This window comes from Narcine bancroftii, chromosome 3 (genome assembly GCF_036971445.1).
Source record: "Narcine bancroftii isolate sNarBan1 chromosome 3, sNarBan1.hap1, whole genome shotgun sequence".
Classification (NCBI taxonomy): domain Eukaryota; kingdom Metazoa; phylum Chordata; class Chondrichthyes; order Torpediniformes; family Narcinidae; genus Narcine; species Narcine bancroftii.
In genome coordinates, this window is record NC_091471.1 from 171,083,023 (window position 1) to 171,106,839 (window position 23,817).

The 23,817-nt window shown below is 39.4% G+C and overlaps 1 protein-coding gene across 13 annotated transcripts in view; it reads right to left on the minus strand.

The window, feature by feature from the left end:
* psd3l (pleckstrin and Sec7 domain containing 3, like) overlaps positions 1 to 23,817 on the minus strand; it is a 538,648-nt gene that overhangs the window by 60,802 nt on the left and 454,029 nt on the right. For 12 of the 13 annotated variants that reach the window (XM_069925817.1, XM_069925820.1, XM_069925819.1 and 9 more), the window contains one exon: positions 23,598 to 23,641. In XM_069925817.1, the coding sequence (XP_069781918.1) occupies positions 23,598 to 23,641 (44 nt within the window). Of the gene's footprint in view, positions 1 to 20,873; positions 21,421 to 23,597; positions 23,642 to 23,817 lie in introns of those variants that run through there. The other variant, XM_069925821.1, reaches the window with a different exon arrangement.

Genomic DNA, 23,817 nt, shown 5'->3' on the forward strand with positions numbered 1-23,817 from the left:
AGGAAAAATATACCTCTTACATCCTCCTCTGTACTTACTTTCAAGGAAAAATATACCTCTTCCATCCTCCTCTGTACTTACTCTCAAGGAAAAATATACCTCTTCCATCCTCCTCTGTACTTACTCTCAAGGAAAAATATACCTCTTCCATCCTCCTCTGTACTTACTCTCAAGGAAAAATATACCTCTTCCATCCTCCTCTGTACTTACTCTCAAGGAAAAATATACCTCTTCCATCCTCCTCTGTACTTCCTCTCAAGGAAAAATATACCTCTTCCATCCTCCTCTGTACTTCCTCTCAAGGAAAAATATACCTCTTCCATCCTCCTCTGTACTTACTCTCAAGGAAAAATATACCTCTTCCATCCTCCTCTGTACTTACTCTCAAGGAAAAATATACCTCTTCCATCCTCCTCTGTACTTACTCTCGTGTTAACTGTTTTTAAATAAAAAGTATGGAGAAGAACAGAAGGTCAAATAAATCCTTTCCATCTGTTAGGTTTGTTTTTAATTCTCATTTCCAATGACAATAGGACAACTTGCTGACTTCAACACATTCCAATTCTTGCCTATATTGAATGTGCCTAAGTTGCCAGGGAATTAAAATTGGGAACTGCAAGCCTGGGTGTTAATTTATCGATAAGATGTTTTCTTTGTTGGAAGTAAATCCCTGGTCAAGAAAATGGTTCACTTGATTAGCTTTACAAATGCCTGTGCTCTCTGGACTGAATGGAATTATGAAGAAAAGGGTTAATGAGGTAAACTATCTCTGAGGCAGGAGATTAGCTATGATCTTACAGATTTAGAATAGGGTGTGAAGTCTACTCCTGCTTCTATTTGTTATGCTGTTACTCATTCTTTGGATGGAGACTATTAGTTTGGCTCTTAATGTGAGGAGGTATCAGTGGGTGGTGGAACGTGGGGGAAGGAATGGAGGAAAGAAAAGGTGCTAGAATTTTGTGAACTTAAGACACACCAGAGACTGCAGATGCTGGAACTTGGAACAAAACACCATCTGCTTGAGGAATTCAACAGGCTGAGAAGCATCAGTGGAAGAAACATAATTATCAACATTTTAGGCTGGAACTCTTCATCAAGACTGGTGCATTGCCATTTTCAGGCATACATTTTGGCCCTACTTTCATACATCTAATATTAAGCCCAGGTTTTGCAGTAAGTTGGCAGAAGGTGAAACAGCACTGTGGCAGGTTTAAACTACAATTGACCTATAATAAAACAATCTTCAGCAATTAAATGTATTCAGATTCCTACTTATACCTGAGATGGCAGATGGCTTTCATGACTTAACCAAAAGAAAGTACAGCACATGTTCAACATTGCACAGGGAACTCAGCCTTGAATTTTGTGCTTAAAATTTCCAAACAGAACCTTCTGACTCAGACCTGAGAGAGTAAACTCTGATGTCATTCCAAGGCAAATGGTGTTTTCATTAATTACTTTAAACAAAGCTATTCATTTTCAGAAAATAAATGCACATCAAGTTTCAGCAACATAAATAAATTAGAGGTAAAAATAATAATCGTTAAGGCTGATGGAATCTACATTGAGAGATCGGCGATAGATAAAATTCCTTGCTAGTAAACATGATGTAATTCATTATAGTTAAAAATAAAAGTGCATTAAATATTCACTTGTCAGAAATTGGCTTGGTGTTTGTTACACAGGTGTTTACAGTACAAGCTCATTGGACATTAAAGGCAACATGTCTTTGAATTCTTGTGTGTGTGTGTGTGTGTGTGTGTGTGTGTGTGTGTGTGTGTGTGTGTGTGTGTGTGTGTGTGTGTGTGTGTGTGTGTGTGTGTGTGTGTGAGTGAGAGTATGAGTGTGATTGCCCAGCACTTAGATGCCATGTTGAACATGGACAGTGGCTTTCTGCATAACTTCAGAGAGCAGTGTTGAGTCATATACATTGCTTGGATCTGGAATTATATACAGTCCCGTCCAAGAGTGGACAATTTGACTCAGTCTAGAGGACATCTTGGAACCAAGTACTTTATAAAATTCCAATTGCTTCATTCACTGTTTTCTGGCACAAGTTTTCTTTTAATTTCCAGAGCTTTAAACTATTAGGGTAGTGCTCAGAGGTTAATGATACATTTATGAAAGCAAAGAGCCTGGGTATTATTAATTGAGGCATAAAACACAAAAGTGAAAACATAATAATCAGCCTATATAAAATCTTTATGTCCTTGGTTAGAGTACTGAATTCAGTATTAGACCTCACAGTATAATAAAAATATGTCACCTTAGGAAAAGGTTAATGCTGATACACTACCCGACACACAGAAATACAAATGGCCAAGGAACCTGACTATGAACTTCAGGAGAATTTGTGTCAATGACTCAGTTAGCCGTATTCGTAGGTTGGTCATTTCCTCTGGAAAATATTGGTAAAGCCACTAGAAATCCTCCTGCAAAATGTTCAGTGATTTTATAAGAACATTTCCTAATGCTATCAGTCAAAAGCTTTATCAGAAATTGCATCTTATCAGGAGGCAAATTAGTGTTGATGTTTCCACTTTAGTTCATCTGAACTCAGGTACAATGAAACAATTTTATGCAAACTCTGTGTTTCAATAAAAGATGATTTTAATTAACAGACATCCAGAGGAGATGGTGAAGTCTGTTATAATTGATTCCATCAAATATAAATTATATCGATATCTTTATTACATTGATGGCAGCACAGTTGGCGCAGCGGTTTGTGCAACGTCTTCACAGTGCCAGTGATCGGGACCAGGGTTTGAGTCCCGCGCTGTCCGTAAGGAGTTTGTACGTTCTCCTTGTGTCTGCATGGGTTTTCTCTGGAGGCTCAAGTTTTCTCCCACCATTCATAACGTACCGGGGGTGGAAGTTAATGGGGAGTAATTTGGATTGCACAGATTCATGGGCCAAAATGGCCCATTTCCATGCTGTATATTTAAATTTAAATTTAAGGAAACGACATTTTAGGTTGCAGTCTGAGAAATTTGAAACATGATGTGTGATCCCTCAGCAAATAATGCAGCAACTAGACAATGTTGATTTAAAGCTGTTGTTCCTTGGATAGATTTCTTGATGTCAGCATCTGCAAGCTTCTTGTGACTTTTTCTCCATAGCTGTTGTTTGATCTGCTGAATGTTTCCAGCACTTTGTCTTTTTTGTTTCAGATTTCCAGCACCTGCAAGTTTTTGGTTTTGATCTAATGCAGTAAATCAGACAGGAGGTGATGAAAAGGAATGGTCTACAACTCACCACCTGAATAGGAAGAAGAAACTCTCACCATGTTTAAAATGTTCCGACATGAGCATTCCTAAAATCACATCCTGAAAACCCAGGGACCAAGACTTCAGAACCAGCATTGATTTCATGCCAATTTTGACTAGCACAATGGCTTTCTCTCCTGGAAATTCTGAGAAATCTATGGAGATTATTACATTGGTAAGAACAGTTGATTTCTCGACGTGCATTCCTCAGCTTTCTGGCCTAAGAACTTTTCTTGCCTTCTGACTGATGTAAATTTGTTATAATTGATTGATAAGAGATTGACGACTAAACTTCACCTAGGTGTTTAACATTATCAATGTGGTAGTTAATTTCTGAAGCTCCTGGGCCAAATACTCATGTGTAGGTACCAATCAGGACAAGGACTTCTATGGTTAAAGACAGCAGCTCATCATTCTCCTTCTCAATGACAAATAGGGAATGTACAATTCATACTAACCTAGCCAGTGACATTCACACCCAATGAAAGAGTAAAGGGATGTACAGAATACCCCATATTGTGAAGGTATATCATTCCTACAAAATATTTCCGTAATGCAAAGCCATTTACCCCGTTGAATTCCATGTTATAAATGGAGATGCATTCAAATGAGAAGCATTTAAAGATCATGATATACAAGGGAAGAAATAGGCTATTCAACCCTTCGTGTCTGTCCCTCCATTTAATCATGAGCTGATCTATTTTCCCATTCAGACATACTGCCCAGCCTTATCCCCATAACCTTTCAATCTCTGGCTTAAATACACCGAATGACCCGCCCTCCACAACCACCTGTGGCAACAAATTCTAAAGATTTACCACAGTCTGGCTGAAGAAATTGCCACACATCTTGGTTCTAAGTTGAAACCCTTCAATCCTAAAGTTGTGTCATCTTGTCCTAGACTCTCCCAACTTTTCTACATTTAATCTGTCCACGCCTTTCAATACTCAAAATGGTTGAATGAGATTCTCCCCCCCGCCCCCCTTCCATTCTCCTAAATTCCAATGAGCGCAGGCCAGGAGCTGTCAAACATTCCTCATGTGACAAACCTCTCATTCCAGGAATCATCCTTGCGAACATCCTCTGACCCCTCTCCAATGTCAGCACATCCTTTCTTAAATGAGGAGCACAGAACTCCAAGTGAGGTCTCACTAGTGCCTTAAAAAGCCTCATCATCACACCCTGTTCTTGGATTCTATTCCTCTTGAAATTAATGTTAGCATTGCACTTTTCTCTTCACCACTGACTCAATATGCAAGTTTCAGGTTCCCAAGGTTGCTTTGCACCTGGGTATTTTCAATTTTCTCCTCATTTAAAATATAATCTTCCTGTTTATTTTGTCAACCTAAGTGTATGCCTGTACACTTTCTGACATTGTATTTTATTTGCCACTTCTCAGCCCGTTCTCCTAATCTGTCTTTCTGAAGCCACACTATTCTCTCAAAAGTACCTGCTCCTCCACCTACCTTCATATCATGTGCAAACGTGGCCACAAAGCCATTCATTCCTGTAGAGCTCGTCGAAAGAATCAAAGACTTGTTGATCCAAACCAAGGCTTTTATTAGCAAAAGACAGGAGCTCTTCACAGGTGGCCGACAAGTCCGGAATGATCCGACCTGGCTAGGGACACAACCCTTTAAGGCCCAGACAGTAGGCGTGGCTTAGCTCTCAGCCAATTGCTGTAAGCACAGTCTAGATACTGTAACTATATACACTATATACATTGGTGATAGATCTGTACTATCACAATTCCATAATCCAAATCATTAATATACAACACAAAAATTAGCAGCCCAACACTGACCCCTGTGGAACTCCACTAGCAACTGGCAGCCATATGACCCCTGTATTTGGACTCTCTGCTTTCTGCCAATCAACCAATGCTCTACCCGCAATGGTATATTTCTTGTTATACCATGGGCTCTAATTTCTGAGAATCCAAATACACAACATTCTCTGCATCTCCCTTATCCAGCCTGCTTGTCACTCCTTCAAAGAATTCCAAAAGGTTTGTCAAGCAACATTTTCCCTTGAGCAAACCATCCTGGCTTTGGGACATTTTGTCCTGTGCCTCCAAGTACTGCATAACCGCATCTCAAGAGTAATGCCTTGTTGGGAGCATACTCTATACACAGCATGAGTCTGTATGGCACTGTAGGCAAAGAGAAAGGATGGTTGCTTTAATTAACCAAAAATGGATGTTATTCTGCTTGTTAAAGTATCAATAGATTTTGTCTGGTCAGTTTCCAAAACAAATCTCTTTACGTAGCCTCCTGCTCTGAACCAGTAACCTAACATTGTTGCACAAATGTCAATGGAAGAGATTGCCTTGTCAATTTCAAAAATAAATCCCTTAAGTGGCCTCAAACTGCAAACTAGCAGGTTATAATCATTGTCCTTCGTAAATTAGTTTGATTCTCTGTATACATTTTGTGTTCATTTATTTATTCATACAAATTCTATAAGAACAAAATGTTCTTCCCTATCTCAAACTTTTTGGAAACAATTTATAAATTCCATAAGGGTCAATGTTTATTTCCATAACCTGAGAGTATATGGTCCCTTAGTCATTTTGCCCCTGATCATTCTTTCACTCCAATAAATATGTAATGTGTTACGAGTCCAAAGGACCCCAAAACCCAGCAGCAATGAACATTCACCAAGACAAGTGGTTTTTAAAACAAAATTTGTCTTTAATCAACTTTAAACATGAAAACAGAATCAAACTTTAACTTATCTCTATACTTAATTAACCCCCTTCTAATTCTAAGTGCACGTGTATGTAATGTGTGTGTAAATTTAAGAAAAGTTCTTTGGTTCACAGTTCAATCTCACTTCTCCTTCTTCCAAATTCTCTGGATGCAGGCAATTTTTATATTGTGCACAGAATTTAACATGTATAAAGTTCACCAGGCTTTGGTGCTCGAAAGGTCAATGTTTACCACTCAGAAAACTTCTTATAGGGTTTGCAGAGAAAGATTTGTTGCTCCAGCATTTCCACAACTGAGGTATCACCATTAGTCACCTCAAGGTCTCGCTGATGAAACTTGCCCATCAGGTGTTTTCCAGATGGTAACCTTTTTCTTCAGGCTACACCACAGAGTTCCTTTCTGTTCCTATTATTCCAAGAGAAAGATCAGACAGATAGCACTTCCAGTCATCCACCGCTCTGGAGCTTTTCTTCAGTTCCAACAAGCTTCCTGGCTTGTACTGTTCAGCTGCTTTAGTGTCACACACACCAGCTGAGAGGGCTTGTTTTCTCTCCCTCTTTCTCTCTCTTCAACTGCCAGAAAGCCCATGTGACTCTCTCACTTGCAAAAACCCACCACCTTTTTCAGCAAACATCAGGAGTTCTTCTCCTTAGTTAAGAAGTTGTCTTAGATAAACAAAACCCAGACGTGATCTTTCCGTGCACTCTGTCAAAAGCCTTGAAAAGAGCTTCCAACAGCCATCGTGTCTCCAGTCCATTCATTTTATGACATCAGTTCAATTAGCACCTACTCGTGAAATGTGTATCACATTCTCCAAAGATCCTGGAATGTTATTGAATATGAATTCTTCAGTCTTCCAAATGTCTCAAAATGTGTGTATGTATGTAGCCTTACTCTAAATCTTACAAATTCCCCCAAATATTTATCCATTACAAATGTTAAATCATAATTCTGTGGGAAACAGCCAAGAAACATCTAGAAATGATCTGGAAGATCATTGGACTCACATGACAAGGGTCATCAGAGTCCAAGCAAATAGGAACAACTAAAACAAGAATGAAGATCAAATACTCAATGGTCAAAATTCAGAAAGTCATTACACAAGACCATAAGACTTAAGAGCAGAACTGAGTCTACTGCCATTCAACGCAATGAGTCTGCTGCCTTTAAAATCATGGTTAATGTGTTATTCTTTTCAACTCCATTCTCCAACCTTTGATGCCCTTACTCATCAAGAACCTATCAACCTCTGCTTTAAATAAATCCAATGACTTGCAGTGGCATTGACAGTGGTGAGTGAAGGGAGGGAGGAAGCAGATCAGATCTGTCATGGCCTTACTGCTGGGTGGAGAAGCCAGATGGGTCCAAAATGAACTAACCTTCATGTGATTTCTTATGCCTTACTTTTGACCTCTTGAGTATTTCCACGCTGGTGTCATTGGTTCCAGATATGGAGTTTCTAAACTGAATTCCCCATTTCTACCTCTCCCTCATGATAAACAACTCCCTTAGCTTTAGTGTCATATTTTCTTTGACTAATTTCAATGAAGCACCTCATCTGGCATTGTGCAGTTTATTGTTCTTTTGCTCAAATAGAATGAGCAGTGGCTTGGTTAATGGAATGGTCCCTTGAAATGGCCAAAGCCCTACACCTACTGTAATTTAGTGGGAGGAAAATTTCATTCTTGATATAACAATTCATGGTGGAAGAAGCAGAGAATGCTCCATTTAGGCTTTCATGTCATGGGTTGATGATTGAACCAGCCATTTACTCCAAATAAGATTACATTCCTCACAATCACATCATTAGAAACAATTAAGAACAGAGCATCAATTTGCAATCTTGCTATCTTCAAAAATATACCATCTGCAAGAAAAATACCTATACAGCTACAATAATATACTTTATGAAAGAGTCACCTATGAACATCTGCATGCAAGAAGGGATGCATAGACAAGTGTATGTATAAACAGTCCAATGTTCGCCTGCAGAGTAATTGATTGAAATTTGAAGTTCTTAACGCTTTTAAAAGTCTGATGAGATTCAGTGACAAAATACACGTATTTGAAGTGTGAAAGAGATGTCTCCTGATGAAAAATGGCTTCAGAACAAATTATAGGGCTGGAGGTCTAATGCTTGCGATTAGTTTAAGGTCATTTTAAAAGTAGCACTCATCTTTTGTGTTGACTTGAGGTGACATAACAACTGAAAATGAGTGCGTGTGTGAATTTGTGTACACGTGCAAGTTCATGAGATTTTGCATGCATATTAGCATGAGTAAATACATGCAGGCAAAAAGATTGTGCATGTGTGCTTACTATTGAACATTTATGTGGCTTAGTCTATGTTCATAATATTGCTTCCAAATTAATTTCAACATATAAAATTGACATGTTTTAATTCACAGACCGAGAGACAAGGGAAGGTAAGCTCATTTATCTGAAGAGTGGGTGGGTTCTAGTGAAGAAGCAGCATTCCTCTCACCAGATTATTATTTAGTTTCAGCAGTTAGTGATCATTATGTCAGGGGCAGGCAACTTTTTACCATGTGTGGGCTGTATGTCAGTGGTTGAACGGCAGGCCGCACTGATGCTACCATAAATGAAATAAATACTGAAACACAGACATTATGTAATTTAAGTTTGTGATTGTCTCTGCTTGAAGTACGTCATGTACAATGAGCATAACTAACGAGAATTTATCAAAAACTAATCCACAGAAAAAGTCCAAGCAACAGGATCAACCGTATTCCTTCCAAAAAAAAACTATGATGTATTTTAGGCCAGGGAAGGCATCTTCAAATCTGGAAATGCACTATAAATCACTAATCATTAAAATTACACAAAAGTCAAAATGGAGAAAAATAAGTCATAATAAAAACAAAATAACTAACCTCAAAACAGACAGGACTTCAATCAGTGGGAAACTTGATTTTGTTTGTTGTTTGAAGGCTTTTCGATATTGGGTGACATAGTTGTTGATGCCAATAGCAAGACATCATCTACATGAGTATTAGTCACATTCCTTCTCAAGTGGTTCTTGGTGTACTTCATTTTTAAGAACAGTGGCACACATGTATATGTACTGCCAAACCGACTCTGACTTGACACGACGGAATTCTGACGCGACGCGACTCGACCGTGACGCAACGCAACTTTGACGTAATGCAACGAGATGCAAATTTTACATGACACGAATTTGAATCAATGAAACGTGAATTTGACTTTTTTGCACTACTTGTATCGGTGGGCCGGGTGCAAATTGTACATTTGCATTGGGTTGCAGGCCAGATAAATTTGGATCCTGCCCACGGGCATAGGTTTCCCACCCCTGTTCTAGTACATCAAAGTTAGAAATTTTGAATATCACAATGAATGAACATAGAATGTCACAGTGCAGAACAGTACAGAATCAGAATTTACTGTCACGAACAAGTCACAAAATTTGTTGTTCAGCCCACGACGCTATGCGACTTGTATGTTAACTCTATTACACTGCCACATTCAGGAATTAAAAATTAGTGCGTTAACACAAACATTCCTGGATTCAGGAAAAAGAGGTCATATTGCATTTCAGATTTAACAGTAAATTTAGCAGTAAAGATAGTAAGGGGTTCTGTAACCCACAGAAAGCTGCTGTGATCGCGGTGCCATTTTGGAGTGAACAAAATTTGCCCATGATTCAATGGTTCTGGGGAGTGGGGGAGTGGGGGTTGTGGAGTGAAGTTTTGGCAAATTGACCCTTAATTCTACAGATTCCTGTATGAAAGGTCAGTATCAACTGAAAACTTCATATTTATATGATCTCATTTTAAGACAGAGCAATTTAAATAGCTTGCTTACTTCATTTTTAGGCTCCTCTTATTATTTTATCATTGCTAAGAAATTTTTATATCAGTATTTACTTCAGGGATTGCCAAGACAATTTATGGCTAATAATTTTAAAGTGCAGTCATTGATGCATTTATTGTTTTAATGTTACACAACATGCATCACCTTCAATCACTTCCCCAGCTTAAAAAAAATCTTGTGTAATAGCGAGTCTAGATTTGATTTTTTTTTGTCAATTATTCCAGCACAATTTAATCTTTGTTATAATACATCACTAAAATTGCATTTGGTGAAAGAAAGAAATTTGATCTGCTCTGTGATACACATTAAAACAAGCATTCATTTCTTTCTGATAAGCCATCACTGTATTGTCAATCACATTATATGAAAGAAGAGTACTATATACAGGACATTATTTTATCTCTTTCCAGTCAAATGATTGTGGAAGCCTGATTTTTGAACCCTTTGCTCCAAATCTAATTCTAAGACAAATCTAAATCTAAGATAAGAGTCTGTTCTCTCTCTCCAATCTGTGCAAAGCGGATAACATTGTAGGAGGACCCAGGGTTAACAACAACCCAAAGAAGCCATATGTTCAAAGAAAATTCCGACTAAAACCCAATCACAGACTCAGGGTAAAAAGGTAGATGCACAACACTTTCATACAGCATCAAACAACATTTTAAAATGCATTTCCTCTTCAGGAAGCCATTTGTTTGCATATAGACTTGCATTTGTTTTGTACTGTTTTTGCTAATAATGGAAACTGCCTGTGTAAACTTGTCACGTTGCAATTAAGTGGTGGTACGATAGTGTCACTACTGGTGAGTGGGTGTAATTACAGCATGACAAGTTTCCTCACAATTTTTATTCAAAAAGTGGACAGGCATTTACAACGGAAATCAAAGATGAGGACAGAGCATACGAGTTTATAACTCTCTCTCATATACAGGCCTGTACCATAGTTTAACAGAGTCTTCCGCTCAAATGGAAGACCTAGTCCTTTGCTTTGATTTCTCCTTATTGCTATACTGAGTCTCAATTGTACATGTTGGTATTGTTAAATCAATTTCTGCCGATAGTAATATAGCATATTAGTCAGATAGTCATATTATTAACTAATCATCAAGGTATATAATGCTAGAGGTCCACTGGTGAACTAAAAAGATTGCACTAACTCCCATATTCAAAAGGGTAAGTACACGTGTTCCTGGTCAACACTTTGCTTCACCCTGCAGCTCCTTCTCTCCTGGAGATTTAACAAACAGATGAAGATACAAGAATGGGGTGGGGGAGGGAGAGAGAGAAAAGACATGAATAGTAGGAAGGAAGGATTAAAAGCAGTGAACAAAGCAGTTGCTATTGATGCAAGTTTTATTTGGCCAGATAATACCACAATATGAATAGTCGTCAGATTTATAAAGCTTCAGATTTCAGATTTATCATTAGACTATATGCATGACATCTCATACAACCCTAAGATACTTTTTCCTGTGGGCAAGGCAGAGTTGCCCTCTATTGGCAGTGAAAAAAAACTTACTCAACGTACACATGAAACAAATAGACAAATTTAAACAATACACTGACTGTACAATATGGAGAAAGAAAAAAATCAATAAAGTGCAAAAGTCGGAGTCCTTAAACGAGTTTATTGTTTAGGAGCCTGATGGTGGAGGCGTAGCAGCTGTTCCTGAACCTGGTGGTGCAAGTCTTGTGGCACCGTTACCTCTTTTCTGATGGCAGCAGTGAGAACAGAGCATGTGCTGGGTGGTGTGGATGCTTGATGTTTGCTGCTGCTCTCCGATGGCAGCGTTCCCTGTAGATGTTCTCGATGGTGGGGAGCGTTTTTTTGCCTGTAATGTCCTGGGCTGTGTCCACTACCTTTTGCAGGGCTTTAGGCTCAAGGGTATTTGAGTCTCCATACCAGACTGTGATGCAGCTGGTCAGTACACTTTCCACAACACATCTTTAGAAATGAGCCAGGGTCTCCAATGTCATGCCAAACCTCCACAAACTCCTGAGGAAGTAGAGGTGTGACGTGCTTTCTTTACGTTGATATTTGCTTTATGGATCCAGGAAAGACCCTCCAAGACAGTGACTCCCAAGAACTTAAATTTGCCCACCCTCTCCACCTCTGATTCCTTCATGATCACTGGATCGTATACCTCTGGTTTTCCCTTAAGTCAACCTTGGATTTGGTAACATTGAGTGCAAGGTTGTTGTTGGTGCACCATTCAGCTACATTTTCAATCTCCCTCCTGTAATGCTGACTTATCACCCCTTTATATACAACCCAATACCGTGGTAAAGTCAGCGAATTTGTAGACAGTGTTGCTGTTATACCAAGCCACACAGATGTAGGTGTAAAGTGAGTAGAGCAGGGGGCTAAGAACACAGCCCTATCATGCTCTGGTACTTGAATATTAAGCATAAATGAATATAAATCTGAATATACCAAGAATGTACAATGCATTCAACAGGCCAACACTAAATAAACAAATATTTTTCAGTAAAGAGATGTAACATAAGATTATTTTTCCTCCTGCTGGTGTACTTCAGGGCAGAAAGTGAGCAAGAAATAGCAACCGTATATTTCAGTGTATAAGTCGACCCCAATTTTTCAGCTTAATTTTAAGGGTCTATGGTATATCTGGTGTATAAGTGGACCCCCATATTTCGGGCTGTCCGGGCCTCCCAGGAATAACCCAAAACATTTTTTTAAAACCCCACTGCAGGAAACAAAGCTGTAAATTAAGTAAGTTTTAAAAAACTCTCAGCCTATCAGGCAAGAACAGCGATGGCCCACTGAGCTTGAACGGTGACATTGTGCTCCCAGTGGCAACAGAAATCTTGGCCTAACAAACACCAATGGTGACAGCCCATGGGAGAGCTAGAGTGGTGAGTTCATGCTCCAGCAGAAGCAGAAACCTCAGCCTACCAGGCAGGAATGGCAATGGTGACCTCAGGGTCTCAGGTACGAGCAGTTATGGTGGCAGTGGGGAGGTGACATGGAGTGGCAGCACCAGCAGTGTGGAGATGCTTCCAGCATTGACTTATAGGCCGAATTGATGCAAATCTGTTTTTTTTTCTCTGTGAATTTAAGGTCTCAAAAGAGTATCTGGTGTATAAGTCGACACCCCCACCCCCCCAACTTTGAAATTTTTTAAAGAGTTTCACGACTTGAATTATATGCCGAAATATATAGTAATTTTATCAAAGAATAACACACAAGACATCTTGAAGAGAAGGAGAGATCGTTACCATTCCAATGAAAAGTTACAGCACAGGAAGTGATTGTGTACTAGTAAATAAAACCATTACATCTTCCTGTGTACTGGCATTTTCCAACACTATCTACCTTACGTCAAAGCAAACAACCCGGGCTTTTGTGCCATTTCTAACAAGCTAATTAGAAGTGTTGGCCTAGAAACTTGTGCTAATCAGGGGTACCACATCCCTAAGGTGAGCTCACTCCAAAGCCCCAAAAAAAAGCCAAGGAATAGAAATTGCATTTCTAAATGCTTGTTTTTAACAGGCAAATTGATCAAATGTTTTAATCTGGATTAGGTCATGCTAGTGATCACTTTCGTGAGAATTCACAAGCATCAGGAAATTAGATTGGGCACTTCTATGCACAATTCCATTTGCTGTATTTAGTGTTTATTACCATCAGACATACAACTAACTAGATTAGTGGTTGGGTAGTCATGCATATCATCTGGTCTTGGCATAAAATGACATTACCACATGGCAGGAAGTTATTTGCCCATCTGCTCCAGGTGGGCTTGCAAAAGCAAAATCCCATTGCCATCTCTCCTGCAATTTTTATTCACTCACATTTTTTTCCAAAATTAGACTTTACTCAAAATACATTATTTACAAAATTGAAAACTGGTTGAAGTCTCTTCACATCCTTGGTGCTGTGTCCATACAATTCCATCACTGCATATTGATTCATATGCTCTCTACGCCATTGACACCACTGTGGAACCTTGTTATTACTACCCCCACCCCCCACTTTGTTGCTTAAGGGGCTTCCCTCAGTCTCAGTCATTCAATTCCTGGTAATAGAATGTTTGTATTGTACATAGATATGTTTTTGGGAGATAAATTAGAGCAGGTTTTTTAATGTAGATCATATACAAACACTTTAAAACAGATCTTATTTAACATATTGTATCTCTGCTTATGCTAGACATGTTGGCCCCAGAGCCTTTGCAAGAGCTTGACAGAGTGCCCAAGTGACTTCACTAATGGATTGTTGTTTACAAAAAGACCACAGATGTAAGAACTTGTCGGAACCGCAGACTGTCTGGAGTGGAACTTGCTGTTCTAAGAGGGTCATGTGGTTTTGCAAGCAGAGAGGGTAAAACAAGCTTTCTCTCAGAGAGAGAGAGAGAGAGAGAGAGAGAATTCAGTTCTGCAGTTTTACAATCAGCAGCAGCAGCTGGGACTGGAACAGGACAAGCTGGCAAGCTTGTGGAAAACCCCATTTGGAAGATAGGTTGTGAATGTTTAGTTCAGCCTGATCAAAGCCCTTGTGGTTCATGCACGAGGAGAGAGGACTGGCTGTCGAATGTTTCACTTGAAATTAGAGAAACAAAAAGAAACTCTGTGGTGATCTGAAAGAAAGAGGTCATCATCTGGAGAACACTGAAGGGGAATGTTTTGTCAGTAAGATACTGAAGTGGCTGATTAAAAAGGAATCAGTTGTGGATGTCCAGCGAACAACAAATTTCTCTTTGAAAACTGACAAGAACCTTCCTGAGCGTTAACAATTTACCTTTCAAGCACTAAAGCCTGGTGAACTTTATAAATGTTAAAATCTGGGCAATTGCCTGCAACCAGTGAACTTGGAGGAATGAGAAGTGAGTTTGGACTGTGAATCAAAGAATGTTTCTGAACTTGCACACACATTACATTCACATGCGCTTAGAATTAGAAGGGGGTTAAGTTAGATTAGTTAAGTCAATAGTGATAAGTTGAAGTGTGATTCTGTTTTCATGTTTAAAGATAATTAAAAACAACTTTTGTTTAAGTAACCATTTGTCTTAGTGAATATCTATTTTTGCTGGGTTTTGGGGTCCTCTGGGCTCATAACACTCTAGACTGCAGACCTTCCCCACGGTGCCCTCATGCTGGCTGTGCCAAAGCTCAGCGCGTTCCTCAGGTATACTCCTGCTGCCTGGAATGTGCTAGTCGGCAACATTCCCTCACCAACATCTTCATGTGCTGAAAGACCATCACATTTCAGGCAGACCAAAGGGCTTCTTTCACCGAGTTGATGGTCTTCAGCAGTTCTGAGTGCCTGTCTCTGTGTGCATCCCTGGGAACAGTCTGTAAATTAAAGTCCTCTGTCACACTACTGCTGGGAATGTCAAGGACGTTTGCATCTTTCTTCACACATTCTTAGTGAATCTGCATTCTACAAAGAGGTGAGCAACTGTTTTCACTTCGCAATCAGCTCGGTGACAGTGTGTATTGTGGGTGATATTCCATTTGTAATGAAAGGTTCTGATTGGGAGGGTTCCTCCCACTGCCAGCCAGGCAGTTCCTGGTGCTTGTTTGTAAGCAATAGTGATAAGGCATTCTGCCAGATGACCTGGATGGTCTGCTCTGTGAACCACCAGGCATCATTCATCGAGTCTTCATCAGCAGTATATCCTATGCTAACCACCGTCAGATCACTTTGTGGTCAAATATGTTTGCCTGGAAAAACGTCTGCACAAAGGATGTGTGGTGAAGTCCAGCTGGGACTTTGCACAGAAATGGGGCCAGGCTCATACTTCACAACAACTCGGACAGTTAGAACCTCACCACATAGTGGCATGCACAGCCTGATGCATCCTCACTTGATAGGTTGCCTTGTACCCATTGCATGGCATATTGTACATGGCCACCCTTCAGATCCTTTCCAATCCCATATGAACAGGAAAACTGCTCTAGTGACTGCAAGAATGGAGGTGCGTGTGATGCGTCACAACTGCACCGTGTACAGCAGTACTGAGAGTATGTCACACATTATGACCAGGTTTTTCCATTATTCAAATCTACCCACAGATACAATTTCTGGAGAACCTTTGCGATCCATTCTGACCAATTTTTGTTGCTTGCCTCGGCCCCTCCAAACCTTTGGGTAATCCGATCTGACTGTGAAAGGGATGGCGGACTGGTCAGAACAGTTACTGAAGAGCAATGTCTCGTTCTTCTTCTAGTCCTCCCTGGTACCAATGCAGATTCAAACTGGCCGCAGATGCTGATCAATCTGCTGACCAATTGTCCCCTTTGGGTTCTTTTGTCACTTACCAACATTGAGAAATAATTCAAAAGTAGAATGTTAATGTCAGGCTGAGGGTGGAAGAGACCAAGGTTTATGAGGGTGCTGATGGAACAAAACTTATGAGATGAACTGTGAGTGTGAGTGTGCATGTGTGGTGTGTGCTCATGCACGTATCAATGGTGAGAAGTTATCATACCCATTGATTCACAAGCATTAAAACAGCCATGTTCTCCCAATGATCTGGGCAGCAGCTCTGTCACACAAGTCAGGCCTTCATGCCTGCTGCTTTGATCGCCATGGCAGCCAGGTTTGTTTATTGTTTGGTTGCCATGGGAGTATGCCTTTAACCAGAGATCCTTCAAAAATCGGTGTATAGAAGTATGCCAACAGTTGATTTAAATTGAAGAAAGCTCATTGGGGATCACACAACTCCTCTGCAAACCACCCTAACAACGTTTTAAATGTTATTCCCGCCGAGTTCATAACCTCTCATTGTGGAAACCAAAATGGGGAATGGACTTATTGTTCTAAAATGGTAACATGCATGTCTAGCCACACTAAATTATATTTGTTTACAAGAGAGAGACTGCTGAATTTAATGCCCATCACTCACACACAACCTAGATGCAAGGGGAGGTTTTTTTTTAATGATATAACACAGTAGAAGATCAGGGCACCCAGAGAAAACCCAGACAGATCACATGGAGAACGCTCAAAAAACAGCACTGGACTTGAACCCAGGACACAGCAAATTTAATTGAGTTGCGTTAACCCCTATATTGATTGTGCCACCCATTACAGAGTTAACTATATAAGCATCAGACTAGAATCAGACAGAGCCTTGGACTAGGACACTGCTGATGGCCTCTCTTCCCTGACTGATGTTGTTAAAGCAGGTGGATTTTTATGGGAATATAGCAGTTTCATTTACTTTACTTGGTACAAGTGTAGAAAATGGCTGGATTAATTGCTGTAAACATCAATGGCTGGGAAAGCATGACTCTAGGGAAGGTACTAAATTCTGGATGAACAATACCAGCTCACGGCATGACACTCAAAGTAGCAGCAGCTGGGAAAACCCAGAGAAAACCCAGACAGATCACATGGAGAACGCTCAAAAAACAGCACTGGACTTGAAAGCATGACTGGGAAAGCATGACTCTAGGGAAGGTACTAAATTCTGGATGAACAATACCAGCTCACGGCATGACACTCAAAGTAGCATCAGCGCGCAGGAGCATTACACAAATGGGGTGTTTGAGATTCACATTCAAGTGTGAGGAGGGAAAACCTAGATATTTAGAGAGAGAGAGAGAGAGAGAGAGAAACTGCCAATGCTGTAAACCTCAAATAAAACGAGAAAATACTTAACAGAGCAGTATTTCTGTGGGAAGATAAAGATTGCTTCAAGTCAAAGACCTTTCCCAGACCCTGCTAACAGTTCTGACAAAGGGGCTTTGACCCAAAAAGTTGGCTGTGATTCTCTTTCCATGGGTTTGGCCTGACCTATTGGGGATTTGCAACAGTTTCTGTTCTTAGCTCATCCAAAGTTCCAGAAGTTCAGTGTGTGACCTGCTCATGTTTTCACCCAGGAATATCTCCATTTCCATCTTTCAGCTAAAGAACACGACAGCACAGAAACAGGCCCTTCATCCCATCCAGTCTGTGCCAATCTATTATTTTGCCTTATCCCACTGACCTGTACCTGGAGCATATCCCTCCATACTCCTCTCATGCAATTATCTATCCAAATTTTTCTTCAATGATGAAATCAAGTCCGCATTCACTGTTTCAGCTGGCAGCTCGTTCTACACTCTCGCCACTCTCTGCTTGAAGAAAGTTCCTCATACACTCAGAAAATTGGAACTGGGTTCAAATTAAAACTCTGCTACTGCCCCCAGGTTTGGGGAACTGGACAGTAATCTGTTCATTACAACTGAAGGAGGGTGAGAACTAAGGCAATTCAATGCTCAGTTTTTGTTTTGCATCCACCTCGAAATCCCCATGGATCAGCCATCTTTACAGTGCCATTTCTATGGGCAACTGTGGACCAAACAAATATCCAAAATAACAAGGATGTCGAAGGATGCTGCCCCACTTGTGATCGGTGGTTGCGTGACATCATGAAAAAGATTTGTTATTCAATTAATAATTCAGATACAAGATTCAAGCAATTATGGGGGTCATTTATGACTCAGTATCTTACTTTATAATTTTACTTCAGTGTAATTAAATTGTCTGACTTGCATCTTTTCCACTTGCATTTTTTTTCCTACCTTCGTTTTTCTTTTAATACTATATTAAAGGTTTTTTTTCTAAAAAGGTATATATTATTTAGAATATGAATTATTAATATGATTTACAATTCATGCATTTAGTGTTATACAGAATGTCTTATTTAGTTTAGTCCATATCATTTTATTGAATCGTACTCTTCTTTGTATAAGTTCTTTATTAAAATCAATAAAAATATTTTTTAAAGTAAAAAGTAACAAGGACATAAATTGGATTTATTTTTGATTAAATAGATGGTTGAATGAGACCTGATGAATGCGCAAGTTAGGCAAGTGAAGCCTTTTGAAGAGCCCATCGTGTCCATGGCATGCACTTGATCCCCATTTGCTGAACCCTCTGTGTCAGTGTCTAGGATACATTATTTGACGAATAAGGTGCCAGAGGAAGCTGTAGAGGCAGGTCAAATTTTGACATTTCAAATTCGATTGGATGGGTATGTGACAGATGGGAAAACTGATCTAAAATTATGAACATGAAGGAAACTAAAATTCATACATCAGTTAATGGCTGTAACCAGTACAAACAGGATGAGCTTGGGAATTAGGATGCAGGAAAGCAGAGTCAGCACGATTAACATAAGAATCTTCTAGTCTTTGTGACAAGATCAATGAGCCACCATAAGAATAAGATAAGGAGCGGTAAGGAACAATAGAATGTAGGAAGTTGAGGTAGTCTGGATAGACAGAAGTGCCAAGTTCTACATATCTAATTAGTTAACCTTATACAGATTTACAAAGTTATACATATTAAATTAGTCAACCCTAGACAGGATGAGCCACCTCTACATACCAAGAGACTGTAGCTCCGAGAATCAGGAAGGTGTGAATAAGGACAATAACATGAAGGGACACCAACAGGATACCCCCTGGTCCTCCAAGTATACTGAAACTGCACATAGGCAGGAAGGATTGCCTCTGCCAAACCCATCCAGGGGGCGGAAGAATGTAAGGGGGAGGGTATTCTGATACTGAAATTTACTGTATAAAAGTTGGGTGAGCCCCAGTGTATGTGTGTATTCCCAGGGTAAGGGGAAGCACCCAACTTTGCATTGTTGTAAAATAAATGTTCTTTGTTCTCAATTTTTGTCTCGAGCAATTTCTGTTAAGGTACTTCTATTTCTAACAGGTACATGAAAAGGGTAGAAGGATATGGGACAAACACAAGGTCAACAGAACTAGGTTAGTTCGACAATTCGGTTGGCATGGCTGAAGGGCTTTTTTTCTGCATCAATTACATCATGCTCAATATCTTCAAGAGGGTTTGAACCCCCATTCTCTACTCAAAGGGACATGAAGATAATTCTAATGGATTTGAGGGAACAGTAGATCAATTTTCCCCCAATGCTCAGCAGTTTGTCCCTTCACATCTAGCACCCCAACACTTAACCTTGTACAGGGAAACAATTAATTAAGAGGTATTGTTTCTGTATCTGCTACCCAAAGGTAACAGCGAGAAGACTGACACATCAACGCCACCCACTGAAATTGATCCAGTTAAGTATCAGATCAGAGGAGTTTTGTTAAACATTGGGGAGTTGATTGGGTATGTCAATGAGAATCAATGAAAATTTAAAATTGGGAGTGAAATGCTGGGGTGATTGGAGTCAGCCGCTGAGTGGACGGAATTAAATCTAATCTCCCAGTGCTTGAGAAAGAAACCAATCCATATTCAGCAAAAATATCAAAGCTTCTCAAATGGTAATGCCTGAAGAGAGAGAAAATTACTTCATTGTTTAAGGGTTTCTTCATCACTTTACAGATTTCCATAGCAACAGTGTTCTGGGTGATCTGTGCAATGAAAAGGTACTGTAAATTTTAAAAGATCTAATGATTAGAAGTGTAAATACATCACCGCTCTGTGACTATGTTTGGAGTTTTTAGTTCTTCTAGTATTGTACATTCTGCTCCAAATGCCAGTATCTGCAGACCCACATTTCTCCATTCCATTACTTGTGGAAAACTCAATTGATCTTCCACAGGTGCACTGTGAAACATACAGTGACTAGTTGCAGACATCTACGTGAGGTGCCTCAAAAAGGCAGCCAACATCATAAATTACCCCATCACCCTATTTACAACCTCTTCTCACTGTTACCTTTGGGTAGCAGATACAGAAGCTTCTTTCCAAAGATAATCAGACACGAACAAAGAATTTTGGTCCATATATGTACAATATCCAATGTATATGACAATGAACTCATTATCATTATCCACTGTTCCATGTAATGGATTCTAGAGGCTTTGAGTGGATCAATGACATGGAAATTATGAAGGGACAAAACCTGGCAACCTTGAGCCACCCATGATGAATGTCTGACATACTGATCACTTCCTGCATTCTCTATTGTCATTTCATAATTCCAGCATCCGTGGCATTTAACTTTTGAACTGATGATAATTAGCTGCTCAAAAAATTCTCAACAACATGAGTCACGTCACACTTTTCTTAAAATGCAATTTATTTAAAAAAATACCTGAAAAACATAGTGTGACAGATCAGTACCTAGAGAGACACTTGTGGTCAAGTAATACCACAAATCATTTTGTAAACAACATTCAGAATAAATGACAGCTAATGATAAAATTATTTTTACAAAGTGTAAATTGGATTGTGTTGCTCAGAAACAAAATACAGAATCTGATAAGATTAGGTCGATAAATCGTTATGAAAAATCAATGAAGCATTTTGAGGCAATAATAGTTACCATTGATATATGTTGATTTACACTGTGCAGAGGGCTAGATTTTAAGCACATTACAGATTAATGAGTGGTTAGTGATCTGGGACAATGAACAAATGCAGTTTGCTTTGTTTCCACCACATTGGAAGTCATCAAGCATCTAATCAGTGACAAAGCTTGAGCAAAGCAAGAACTCCAAATTAAGAGCATGAACTAATATGCACATTAATGAATCTTAGTGAAGAGATTTTTCGAAGGGCTAGGTAATGAATAAACCACAAAGGCACAAGAAGCAGTAGATGCTTTAGTCTCCAGCAAAATCCAACTTGCTGGAAGAACTCAGCAGTCGAGCAGCACCTGTGGAGGTGAAAGAAATTATCACTGTCTTACGATGAGATTGTGCATCAGAACTGACAGTGGAGAGAGAATGAATGAACCTTGATGTGGTAACAATGCTGTATTTTCATATGTCAGCATGAGATTTGAACCTGCATCATGGTCATAGGTATTCTACCAGTGCCTTGACAGATTAATGCAACCCAGTAGATACTGGAGCATCCCAGTAATTGATTTTATATGCTACTTTATCTTAGGGGCACTACTTAAAGAGAAATACATATACATGAGCCTCAGTGAGATAAACAAAACCTAGCAAACACAAACCTATTGACCTCAGGAAATACTTCCAAAATGCTTCACATATTGACATAATAACATGAGGAATAGGCCAAAAAGATAGAGTCAGGAATGATGAGGCATCAAAGATTATTAAGAACAAGGGTTTTGAGAAGGCAAATAAGGATTATGGGAAAAACAATGGAAGGAAGCTCGAAGTTCTCACATCGTGGTGAGGAAGATGGAGCCTGATGAAGTTACTAGAGACAATACTGGCAGGTGAATAAGATTTATTCTGGATATGATAGGAGGAGAACCTCAGAGGACAACACAGTGAACCCAAGTGTGTAAATAAAGTAGAGGCTGAACTGTGGGAAAAACCAAGCATTAGAACTCTTAATGAAAAGCAGGGTTTTTGAGCGAAAACTTTGGTCTTCAATACATTAACCATATCCCAAGACAGTGTGTTGTACATTCATACATTCCACAACAGAAACATGTCCTATTAATGTTGTCAAAACAGAAGGCTACCAATTGGATATGACAATACACTGAGGTCCCATTTTCCCTGCAGTTAATTACAGAAAAAGTCGGCACAGTTAGCGGAGAAAAAGAGTCCTTTTGGTATTCTCAGCAACATTTTTCCTTGTCTTAAGAGCAAAACAGATTAGTGTGAAATTTGGGATTTTGCTCCACTCGTTACACCTGTTATTATTGCCTTGATAATAAGGAACAGTGTTCCAAATATAATTATTTGGCTTTGCAATATCCTGAAAAGATGTGAAATGATGTATAAAAGCAAACTCCTTACCTCCTCAAAACCAAACTCAAGTTTATTCCAGTGCAAGAATGACCCATGTCAGGCAATTATTAGAGAAGGAAATAGAAAATTGAGGTGAGTGGAATGTGCAGGTTAGAGAGATCAGTGCTAAAGGCATGGAGTTTGTAACAAGGATCAGAGTGGATAGCTTCAACCTTCCCAATACTGAACTCAAAGTTTTAGTTCTTCTGGATCCTAGTAACTCACAGCACAGAAGTAACCAATGGCTTGGGATGTCAGCAGCCTAATTGGGAAAATGGATTCTGTGTTTGTTAATGATGTCACTGAAAGGCATCTTTCTTTAAGAGAGAGAATGAGAAGAGTGCCATGATATCCAAGAGAAAGACAGATCCACAGCTAAGAGCCTGACTGATACAGGCAAGTTGACAACTGAGCCCTGAATCAACTGAAGATTTATTGTCTAAGTCATTTGGCTGGCAAGCTAACATTCAATGATAAACTGGCAGTCACATTAAGGAAATGACAGATTTTCATATTCTTGGAAGCTTCAGAGATGAGGAAGGAAATAGAAAATTTATAAAGACTGGCTGGTTGATATGGATAGTAAAATACTTATCCATTCAAATATACAAAGAGCTTCAAATGAAATGTCCTCAGCTCACTTGGCAGCGTTTAGCACTTTAACCGACAACTTATTTATCATTCAGTTTGTTGGAAGTCTTCTTGGAACATTAGGATAGGGTGGTGCAGTGGATGGTGTTCTATGATGCTGGGATATTGACAGTTTTTCAGGTGAGCACAGAAGGTTAAGTCCACCTTTCATCCATGGTGATACTTGGAAAGGGCCATCAGAAACACAGGAGGTCTTCATTACCCAGCCCAAATGTAGCGCAAGAGAAATAAGAAATGGACAAGCAACATTTCTATGAATCCATTGATAAACAGAGCAATATGGTCCCACAAACCAACTTGCATTCATACATGACTCGGCTTGATGCACAAGCACGTGAGACAAGAATTTCACAACCAAAACATCATTAGCCTCATTACAGAACATATTTTGAAATTAGGAGAAAGGTACACACAACACATAGCTCCAAAGAAGCACATCAGCAGAAAAACCATCCTTGCTACTTACATCGCCCATTCCAGCTTTTCATTCTTGATTGAATTGTACAATGCCTGCAATATAAACAGAAGTCAATTTATCGTTTTATTATTTAGGGAACTATTTCTCTCTAATACATACACAAATTAGGTCATGATAATAACAGGATTAGGTATACTAGATAGGAATGTGTTTTCCAAGGGTCCCTATGATTTATTTATTGTCACTGTAATTCTATACACCTTCCCCA